Genomic DNA, 12348 nt, shown 5'->3' on the forward strand with positions numbered 1-12348 from the left:
TAGACATATATACATATACAAAGATACACTCATACACACGCACACACATATATATATATATATATATATACATATACCCACATACATATATACATATATCGTATTTGTTCCGTCAACTCAAGTTATATATACTGCCCATGAGGTACTTATTATTTTTAATTTTATACGTATCTATATTTCCCTTAGAAGGAGGATTGACATAAGGTTTAGAATATACTAATGTTTATGAGCTAATTGTGAAACCAATTCTAAGATTATTAATGGAACGGTTTATCTTTATTTTATGATCGTTACGGTAATAGTTCAATGCTAAATGAGCTAAAAGAAAGGTAATAAAGTAATAATAATATCTTACTGAAATTTTTTTTAAATTCAGTAATATCCATAACATTATACTATTTAATAATATTTAACTAGGGAAATTTTCTACAACTGCATTCAAATACACACAAAGTTACCTATAAATACATGAATACATATATATATATATATATATATATATATATATATGTATATGCATATATATATATATACACATACACATGCATGCACGCATACAATATATATTTTTACATACACGCAACCATACAGTTTATACCCACATACGCTCACTTATTCTATATATACTTACATCTAAGCCCACAGATACCTACATATAACACGTATGTCCATATATACCTAGATATACCCTCATATATACAATAATATATATTTTTATACATAAAGAAAGTATGTCATTATTTAACACTATTAATTATAACAATAATTAGTGTAGGTAACTTAACTAAGTTTATCATGGATAATTTTTAACCCATACACTGCTAATTTAACATTAATAAGATGAAAACAGTGGGATTGTGTAACTATGGTTATAGAATTGAATTACCCTAGTACCAACAGGGATGACGCATCATTGAGTATAGTTCTTTCTTGTTTATACGTGCGGATCTGGAGATTACCTTGCAATGGGGAATTTTTGCTCCTTTTCTGGTTAGTAAATGGGGGCGAAATTTTAAATTCTTTAATTGGGAAGGTACATGTTTTTGGAAATACTATTATAATTAAATCTTAGAGTGCAAATTACGTGTAAGAAATTTAAAGTGCAGTATGTTAATGTGCTTATAGTAAGGCCCTACTTAACATGTGCATATATACAAAAAGAGAAAGTTATATGGGTTAAAAGAGGTGATTAAGAACCTATCTTTAGATAATGAACATTATTATATTAGCAAAGTAATTGTTTAGATTTTAGTCAAGACTGATGTGTATTTAGTCCTTTGTTTTTACCTATTTATCATTTATACAGAGAGTGTATGTTATTTTATTTTAAGATGGCTGTATTTAAATTTTTCTTGTGTTTACATGTGGACACTAGTTCATTCTTGGTATTTATTACGGGTTTGTTGAAGGTGACGATGTTAACTGCTTCGGATATACAAAGATTGCAAAACTTATCCCCTGGGGCATATGATCTACATTTATTCAGTATGCTCCATTTAATTGAATATGGAATTTTATTGTCCTCTAGGCTGTTGATTAATTTAGTTATTATTATCATTGTTTTGAGATCTTTCATTTCTGAAGGAATGTAGGTGGTTTGAGATTCTTATTTTTATTAAGCTTGATGATGCACCTATATACGTGAATGTTTTATTATTGTTTATTTGTTCATCGGTCCCATTGCTATTGAGTCCTATATTGAGGGGCTTGGCAAAGATGGGGCCTGGGGATTCATAGCCTGGGTTCAGGTTAATCCTAATCTGGTCTTCACTGGGAATCATATTATTGGATACGTTAGCCTGGCTGTTGTTGTTTCTGTTGTTATTATTATTAGAGCTATCACCATATGTTTCCCTATGTATGCTTGCGTTCTGAACGCTTCGACTACATTCATTTTTTCCTCGTTTGATTGGTTGTTTGTATGTTTTGGTAATTGCGTGACTGTGCAGGCGCATACCATGTCTTTGTGTATGCAATCGTTATTAAGGGGGCATTAATTTTTATTTTGGCAGTTGCATTTGTTACTAGGTATCAGGTCAATTGGTATATCCAGCGCTTGTTTAATTTTCCTGTTATTTGTCGAAATTATTGTCTGTGCTAGATTAGGCATTGTGGAGTATGAGATTTTTATGGAGTTTTTGTTTAATATGGTACTATACTTATGAGGGTATTTAAAATATTTTTCCACTATTCTGAAAAATTCTTTTGGAATATTAGTTTTTACATTGGAGCTGAAAGGAGGATTGAACCAAATGGCATTTTTACCTCTTACTTTTCTCTTCTTATTAAATTGTTTTTGATAATTTGTATTGTTAGGAACATTTTGGCTTATTTTGTTGTTGTTATTTTTTATTGTCATATTATGAGTAATTACTGAATGTAGTTTTCTCGCTAAAGGGTGTTTTTTTGTTATATTCTATGCGTTCTTTATATCCTGAATTCCTTAAAGCATTATTGTAGAATGTCGATACCTGGTCAAAGGCTTTTTTGTCAGCTGATAGATTTGATATTCTTTTGGAGATAGATGGAACTATTGATTTGATTATTGACTTTGGGTGATTAGATTGTTTGTGTACATAATATAGGTTTAGATTTGGTTTATGGTACGGGGTGTAAGATTCATAACATAGATTTAAAGATACGTCTAAAAAGTTGGAAGTTTTTTTATTTGGGTCGACATCTATTGTTAATCCAAAGTTTTTGAAAAACTCATGCAGTTTTTTGATAGTGTTGTTATATTGTCTTGGTCTTGCGGGGGTGACGAATAATGCGTCATCCCTGTATAGCCCCCCCTTGCATGTTGTTGAATACTATACTAATTTCTTTTAATAAATAAAGACCCACTAAGTCGGTTACTTGTGCACTATCGGAAGATCCCATTATTATGTCGAAGTCATTAGGGGTATCTTTTCTTGTCCAATATTTACCTTCAAAATTAATTAGGGATCGTCTGGCTAATAAGATTAATTTAATTTCTAAATCCGTTATGTCCGAATGCTTTTTTGCAAATATTAGTGCCTTATTTAATAGTATTGAGGAGATTGAGTGATAGTAATTATTTATATCGAAAGTGAAGTTGTTGCTTATCCTTAAGTTTTAAGAACCAGTTTATAACTGAGTCCGTACATTGCCACAGTGGGAATTTAACTTTGTCTCTAATGGAAGGTATGATTCTATCTAAGATTTTCTTGCTTACTAGACCAATGTCCGACCTAGATGGACAAATTAATCTAATGGAAGGGTTTTCTTTGTGGTCTTTCAGTGTAAATCTGGGAGTGCCAGGAGTGATAATTTCTGTATGTTCATGGATATTCATAATGTTAAGTAAGTTTTTGGCTTCTAAGTTGATTTCATCTATTTTGTTTTCGGGAGCAGGCTTATAGGATTTTTGTAATTCTTTGTATATAAATTTCTTATAATTGCTGTATTCTAGTTTATAATAGTTTTTAGTTTTATCAGCTGGAACAAATATATGCGAACTTTTACTGACTTTTTTCGCAAAGTTATTTATTTTCCTAGTGGTACTGTTAGGTGTATGCCAGTTATTCTTAAACTTAATATTTTTGACTGAGTCAATTATCCTGTTTTCAAAATGTTCAAGTTCTGGGTTAAACATAGGGTGCTGATTTGTTTTAAGGCCGTAGAATTTTGCCGCAGTTCTTTGTAATTTCTTCTGTTCACTATTAGAGTAAACCAGGAGGCCCATTTTGATTGTTTCAGGGTGTTAAACTAGTTTTTTTGTTGTGTTTTTCTTGTTGGTGTTTTGGTCAAAGTGGTAGGCTTTCCATCTGACATTTATAAGAAATTTGTTGATGGACTGTACAAGCTTATGTATGTATGAACGTTTAGAGGGAATAGGTATATTTGTAGCGGAAAGTGGTAAGAATTCTTTGTCAAACATATTTTGGAGGGATGGAAAAGCTCAACCTTACTTGGAGGGAGCTTAATATTCTTCAGAATAGTTTTTATTTAACAATCAGTTGTTATGGAAACGTGAGATTTTAAGGTTTACAAAATATTACTGGCAGTAATATTCTATAAGTTATCCCATCTAAACAAGAATTGCTCGATATGCAAGATAGAGCAAATAAATCAAATTGTAATTCAATGAATTTCAAAAAACTCTCATTGAAATGAAATGAAGTGGTTGAGTTTCATATCAAAGAATTTTTATTATTCTAAGCAAGACAAATAATGCTTTAGAAAATTAATCTCCTTAACCTATAGGGTTTTGATGTCTACCATCTCATCAGAGGAGAGAAAATATTAGCAAATACTTATAAAGGTATGCACCCTATTTGCTAAAGTCAGTGAGACATGGAAAGTCAAAGTCAAAATAATAAATTTATCAGAAGTCCTGTAGCAGGAGGATTTGTAGAAAAAGGATATGAAAGTTTTTTTTAGATCTAGCTTGCTTGGTAAAATCTATGTTATACGTTCTTTACATCCGTTTGGTAATAAGGTCCAAGTTATATATTGGGTAATCCGCATAGCTGTGTAGATATCCGAATCGGGCAAGTGCTTGTATAAATTTGTTTGTGGGTCCAGCGATAATAATTCAAAGTCTGGTGGAATCCTTGTCATTAGATTTATTTGCTCTATCTTGCATATCGAGCAATTCTTGTTTGATGGGATAACTTATAGAATATTACTGCCAGTAATATCTTGTAAACCTTACAATCTCACGTTTCCATAACAACTGATTGTTAAATAAAAACTATTCTGAAGTATATATATATATATATATATATATATATATATATATATATATATATATATATATACGAGGGTAAATCAAAAAGTTTTAAGACAAGTGATATAAATTCAATCTAAATGAAAATAGAGCAACAAAACAAGGTTTAATTGCACTACTGATTACTTAACAACAAATTTGACAAGTTACAGCATTCTAAATCTTTTATTCTTTTTTTTTTTCAGATAATATTTTATAATATTACTTTTTGACAGTCCAAAATGAGCCAATTTGAAGTTCGTGCAAACATTAAATTTTTAACAAAACTGGAATGGAAACCGACGGAAATCATTAAAGCTCTACAAAATGTTTATGGAGACTCGTCACCTTCAAGAGCTGTTGTTTATCGTTGGATCAGACGATTCAAGGATGGTAGGAATGATCTTCAAGATGACCAAAGAGAAGGTAGGCCTTCAACATCAAAAAATGCTCAAAACATCGAGCTTGTCAGGAATCTTGTTGAAGAAGATCGGAGAATAACAGTGAATAAGATTGCTAAGGAGCTTGACATTTCATTTGGGTCAACCTGTTAAATTCTGAAAGAAGATCTTGGTCTGAGTAAGCTTTCTGCTCGTTGGGTGCCTAAAGCGTTGCAGCAGAATCAGTTGAATCTGAGATCAGATCTTGCATTGGCCCTTCTGACTAGAATTGAAGCAAATGAGGCAAACTTTTTTGAACGGGTCATAACCGGTGATGAAACATGGATTTACCTGTACGATCCTGAAAGCAAAGTTCAGTCTAAACAATGGTTACCAAGAGGATCAGCAGGCCATATCAAGTTCAAAGCAGAAAGGTCAGCTCAAAAAATAATGACAACTGTTTTTTGGGATAAAGATGGAATCGTTAGATTTTCTTGAAGGACAGAAAACTATCACCGCAAGCTATTACGAAGGAGTTTTGAGAAAGCTGAAGACTTCATTGGCTAAGAAACAACGAGGAAAGCTCCATCGTCAAATTCTGTTCCATCATGACAACGCTCCAGCACACACGACCAAGACTGTAAGAACAATTTTACGCGAGTTTCGCTGGGAAATCCTTTCACACCCTCCCTATAGTCCTGATTTAGCGCCTAGTGATTTCTTCCTATTTCCAAAACTGAAGGAACATTTGAAAGGAATAATATTTCAATCCATAAATGAAGCAAAGAAAGAGGTTGTGACCTGGTTCACTAGACAAGTTCCAGAATTTTATGAAGAAGGAATTTATCGATGGAAACATCGCTTACAGAAGTGTATTGAGTTAGGCGGATCGTATGTAGAAAAATAAAGTTTTCAACTTCCATAAATAAAGTTTTTCAATTTGTCTCAGAACTTTTTGATTTACCCTCGTATATATAAGTTAAAAGAAAAATAAACAAAAACTTAGCCAAGCTGCATTATAAATTTATTTCAAATGAATAAATTTGTCGAGGGTTGTCGCACGGCTGAGAAATGAAAAAGAAAAACGAAAAATGCCGTTTTGTTTTTACTAAGCTAAGCATGGGCCGAACAGTGACGAAGGGAGAAGTTGGAGGTGATGGGATAGAGTAATGGAGAAAAAAATCAGTTTAATGCCCACAGCTAGGGTGAGATGTCAACGGCTCGCCATTACACCTCGGCCTAATGTGAACTATAAATAAACAGTGACCGCATATACAGTGTGGTCGCTAGAAAAGCGGGAAATTTGTAGGTCAGCTTAGATCATAAGCTCGAAATGATATCCCACAAGTTACTCTTCCAAACGCCACACGAGCTTGGTGGTCTAGGTTAAGACGCTGCAGTGAAGTGCACGGACGACATTTTGAGTATCTATGAGTATAATATAACATTTGTCTTTGAAAAACATTGTCAAAATTATTCTTTGTAAAAATCCTTTTTTGAAATAAAAAAAGGCCCCTCATCTCCAAACCGATATATTCTTGTTTTCTTTAAAAGAAACATTAATTTACCTGTAAATAAATGTAGCAGACTTTCGACTCCGTGTCGTGTGTTTTTCAAGCGATTTCTTTTTTTTGTGTGTGAATCATATTTTTTTCTGTTGGGGATATAAAAATATCTCTGCATAGTAGTCCGTTGGGATCTTAAAATGGGTGTTTTGTAAGTCTCAAGTGCAAGCAATCATATTTGGCTGTCTTAAATTCAAATTTTAACATTCATTTAATAAGGATATTTTAAAAAAGTGACATTCTGTTGTTACGTGAATCACGTGCGTGCATTTGAAGAGACGTACAAACTGTCCAATTTTAACATCCTAACGGACTACTACCCAGAGAGATTTTTATATCTAAAAAAAAAAATTGATTAACAAACAGAAATCGTTTGAAAAAGACTTGTAAGAATTTAAATCTTGCTTCATATTTTTTAAGTTAAATAAACGTCTTTTAAAGAAATAAAAAAAAAAACATATCGTTTATACTTTTCTTAAATTTGATATTTTATTATCTATATATAAATATATAAAGTTATTTTGTCTGTCTGTCTGTCTGTCTGAGGAACAGTCTCTACCAAACTCTTCTGTCAGTTTTGGTCTACAGACTTGAAACTTGATATATACGGGATTTGGACCCATGGAATAAACTCGAATTGATCGTAAAAAAAAACCCGGTAAAAATAGCTGCTAAGGGGTTAAAGTTGAAAAGAATTGGAACTTGGCAGGAGTAAGTCGAATTAAAGTGCTCTTCTACGCATACGCAAATATACATTTACACGTTAAAGTTTGTTCATTTTTTTTTTTTTTACTATTTCTTGTCCTTAGCTAAAACAGTAACGATTAAAACTGGAGCGCTAAATGTTTTAGTTTCGATTCTAGTTGATGGCACGCATTAACAGCGATGGCCATGGTCGTCTAACGAGTAGATAGCTGCCATGTGCATGTGTTTGTGCATGTCTATGTGTATGCATGCCAATGTGTGTGTGCGTGTGTGTATGTGTATGGTTATATGTGTGTGTGTGGGTGCGTGTGAAACCAACATTATTAATTAATATTGGTTTGAATCTTTTACACACACACACGCACACACGCGCGCGCACACACACACACACACACACACACATATATATATTTCCAGATGAATCTGAATGAATAAACAGAAAAAGTTTTTTTCTTGACTAATGCAGCTACCATGTGCATGTGTATATGCATGTCTATGTGTATGTAATCGTGTGTGTGTGTGCGTGTGCGTGTGTGCTTGTCTATGTGTATGCATATGTGTGTCCGTGCTTGCGTGCGTGTGTGTGTGTGTGTGTGTGTGTGTGAGAGAGAGAAAGAGAGAGAGAGAGAGAGAGAGAGAGAGAGAGAGAGAGAGAGAGAGAGAAACCAGCGTCATTTGTCATGATTATTTCCGAACGCATTAATGGGAAATACATAATTATTTCTGTCTATCAAATTAACAGCACCGTTTCTATCACAAAAAAAGTGATTCATACGTTTTAGACATTTCTTGCTAGAAACATCTGCCACTGCGATCAACTTAGATCCATTATGTTTTCGCATAGACATTTCTCGCTGCAACAATTTTTTTCCTTTCGCTTTTTTTTTTAATGTCTATCTATCTTCAAATCTGTCGATTTCTTTTTATTCCATATCTAGCCACATTACATCTGCCTGTTATATTATTTAACTTTAAGCAAGTTGGTCTCATTAAATTCGTATTATTTGGATTCTTCGGACTACTGTTCTTATCTTGAGTGTTATTTTCACCAATGTCTCGGTCGATGCAACCTCCGACCTTTTTCAAGTGTATTATGTCGAACTCGGTGATCCTTCTGACAAACACGGCAATTTTCACGGAATTTCGAACGTAACCCTTTAGTTAATCTTCAGGGGTAGCATTCTTTTGTTCCGTCAGCCATTAGAATTATATTTTGAGTGTCGCTCGCGATTAGAATTGAACCTTCGACCTCAAGAAAAGTGTGAGTCAAAACTGAGTACTCTATTCAAAAAGACTCCCGAGTTCGACAAAAAGATTCCCGAGTTCGACAAATACACCTGCAGAAAGTCGGAGGCTGTATCGACCGAAACATTGTGAAAATAACACTCAACATGAAACCAGTCGTGCAAAGAATCCAAATATATCGAATAATAAATTCTAATTAAAAAAAAAAAAAATCAGAAACATGATACCCATTAATGATTGAGGAAAATAAAGTTAAAATATGATGAGCCGAAATATTTTCGTGCTACTTTTCTTTAAAGGTGATCATTTATAATGTGCGGAAAAAGTATGTTTTATCTAATATATAAAAGGCTACATGTCTGTCTCCATATTTTTTAACTCTATCTCCTCCGAAACTAAAAGTCGCAGAGCAGCGTCAGGGGCCTCAAATTATTGGATTTTTTTACGAGCCGTTCTTTGTCAGCCTTCGACTGCCCAAACCGGTGTAACTTAACAATTTCTCAGCTGACTTTAGTGTTTTATTTACGTGCGAAATGATATGGCGTTGAATAGCACTTGTTTTTTCAAATTTTTATATATAATTACATACCTCTGTTATTATATAAAAGGAACTTTGTCCCTCTGTGTGTGCGTGAGTTCGTTCCCTATTGACTCGAAAACGACTGGGCCGATTTTTTATGAAATTTCACAGGAAGATATTTTATGTGCCTATCAGTGTTCTTAAATCAGTTTTGTGTCGGAATGTCTCCGATAAGTATCGATAATCGATACGCGAAATAATCTGATGAAAGAAGGAACAGGTGATTTTGACTAAAGTTAACACCTTACACAGCCTAACATCACAAGTGCATTTGAGAAGTTTTATTACCACACAAGCCAAAAGGGCCCGACATAAATTAAGTTGTCCTAAAAGTTGGTAAACACTTTCACAAAAATTGAAATTTTACTCGTCAAATAATAACAAAATAAATAAATAAAAAAAACAACACAAAAATTAATTCTCGAAAGAAAACCCATCATTTTCCAAGACTTTTTGCAATCGATCTGGTTAAAGTACCATTCAGCCGCCTTTGAATCAAAGAATTCTTGACATACTTTCTCGACATCATCAAGTGATTCGAATTAGCAGCCCTTCAGGAAGTGTTGCATTGAGCGGAAAAGACCGTAATCTGATGGAGCACAGTCAGGACTGTAGGTTGGATGTGGGAGAATCTCAGTGTCGTCCAGATTTTCCTGCTGCATTTAAGCGCTCTATAGGTTGATCAGAGCCGGGTACTTTTGCTTCAACTTTTCGTAGACCCACTCCACTTACTTAAAGAAAAGTTCAGCACTGATTGCACGACCATTCGGAACCAACACAAAATGCATGATTCCTTCAAAGTCCGACGAAACTTATAACATGACTTTCTTTCCGAATCTTGTTTTGTAACCGATGGTGTCTCTGGCACTTTCTGAACCATTCTCTTGTCTCGATTATGCTGAACCATATAGACCCATTTCTCGTCCGATGTCACAATGCGCTTCCAAAAAACGCTCGTCCAATGGATTGCTGAGGAATTGATGGCAAATTTCAATTCGCCTGTTGGTTTGTGTTTCAATGAATTCGTGTGGACCGTGGCGCGCCTTTTTGTGAACAAAATCATGTTGCTTCAAGTTTCGGTGAATTGTCGATTTGCCAACTCCAAGCTCATCAGCCAATTCTCGAGTGCTCGATGAAGGCGCAATGTCCGACACGTTTTGCAAGTCTCCATCATCCAACTTTAACGGACGTCCAGAACGAGGTTTATCTTCAAAATTCATGTTGCCAGGTTTTAGATCGTTGCATATGCAATTGTTCCTTAACCTTCAGAAACACAAACCTCTTCTGCGGCTTTCCTGGTTGAAAGATCTCGCTTCCAGCAGTAAAAAAAAAATCAAAACTCGCAGCTCAATTTTATCAACTACCAGATAATAATAATAATGATAATAATAATAATAATAATAATGATGATGATGATGATGATGATGATGATAATAGAAAAATCACTATAACAATATAAAGGAAAAACAAAACTGCATAAAAATTCAATTTTTCACAAGTGTTTACAAATTTTTGGGACAACCTAATAAAATTAACAGTAGGTTCTTTGATATGATATAGGCGCGTTCGAAATGAATGTTTAAATCACAACTGAACCATGATACTTGGCATTTTCAATTTTAAACTTAAATTAAAGTCATTATCACCGTACAAGCAGTAAAATCAGGCATATAAAATCAACAGTAGGTTCTTTGATTTGTGAGAAGCGCGTTCTGTTTAGGGCACAATTGAGTTATTTACTTTTGTGATTTTAACTTTAATTCAAGCCATTACATGAAATAATTTTATAAAATCAACAGTAAGTTATCTACAGTGCAATGTAAACTACAATGAATCGTAAACTAAGTAACTGCGGGGAAGCATATTAAACTTCCTTCCGGTGCACAACGATGTGTTCCCAATTAGAGCAGGCAATCAATCGATTTGATTGAAAATTGGGCGATTAAACCGATTTCGATAACGATAAAAACAATGTCGGGTAACCTGCTAGTATTCATATAAAAACGACTATATATATGTATTTATTTGTTTTGTTTGCGACATTTTTGAATGAATTCAGTTATTTATACGAAAGTTCATTTTTATCTAAATGCGAGTTGGGAATAATTTTCCCTTTGACCAATTTGGTACCCCAAATGGGGAGCGAAATATATATTATTTTTAAAATATAATTATCTCCTGACACGTTTTTCGACGTCTACGATCATCAGATTCAGCCACACTGATGAATCGTAAACGATGAAACGCGTGTCAGTAGATAATTATATTTTAAACAATATATATATATATATATATATATATATATATATATATTGTTTAAACAGGGTGTCCATAAAGTCTGGCTACACTATGTAGCCAGACTTTGTGGAAGCATCCTGTAGATTATGTAGCCAGACTTTGTGGGCACCCTGTATATATATATATATATATATATATATATATATATATATATATATATATATATATATATATATATATACACGCACACACACACGCATATATATACACACACACGCATATATATATATGTATATATATATATACATATATATATATGTATATATATATATATATATATACAGGATGCCCACAAAGTCTGGCTATATAATCTACAGGATGCTTCCACAAAGTCTGGCTACATAATGTAGCCAGACTTTGTGGACACCCTATATATATATATATATATATATATATATATATATATATATATATATATATATATATATATATATAGTAGCGTACAAAACTAAGGGACAAAATTTGGAAACCTATTTGTTAGAAATAACAACTGTGAAAAGCTGAAATTTTGACAACTGGTAGTCGTTATTATCCGCAATAACATACTAAAATTTGAATCATTTGCAAAGGATAGAAAAAGAATTATAACAATTATTTATTTATTTTCAAAATAGAAACGTCTAAAAGTAAGGGACAAAATTGAGAAAAACAATGTAAACAGCCAAAAAGCAATAAAAATACATGTACAATCAATATTTAGTAAATGAGTCCTTTCTCTCAATGACAGCTGCACATCTTCGACTACAAGAACGAATCAGTTCTTGAAAATCCTTGATACTATCATCAGTAAAGCCATTTTTTTCATGGCGTCCCTTAGCAATAATGATAGAACAACGGGCTGTG

The 12348-nt window shown here is 33.2% G+C and overlaps 1 protein-coding gene across 1 annotated transcript; it reads right to left on the minus strand.

The window, feature by feature from the left end:
- Positions 1–10100: 10100 nt before the first annotated feature.
- On the minus strand, positions 10101–10427 carry LOC145257997 (histone-lysine N-methyltransferase SETMAR-like). The gene has a single exon (XM_080115724.1). The coding sequence runs from the start codon at positions 10425–10427 to the stop codon at positions 10101–10103; it is 327 nt and encodes a 108-aa protein (XP_079971850.1).
- Positions 10428–12348: the final 1921 nt, after the last annotated feature.

Source organism: Euprymna scolopes, chromosome 33 (assembly GCF_053919585.1).
Source record: "Euprymna scolopes isolate OS-2025 chromosome 33, ASM5391958v1, whole genome shotgun sequence".
NCBI classification, from domain to species: domain Eukaryota; kingdom Metazoa; phylum Mollusca; class Cephalopoda; order Sepiida; family Sepiolidae; genus Euprymna; species Euprymna scolopes.

Coding starts and splice junctions, on each gene's coding strand:
- LOC145257997 (XM_080115724.1), bottom strand. CDS start 10,427: ATGAATTTTGAAGATAAACCTCGTTCTGGACGTCCGTTAAAGTTGGAT.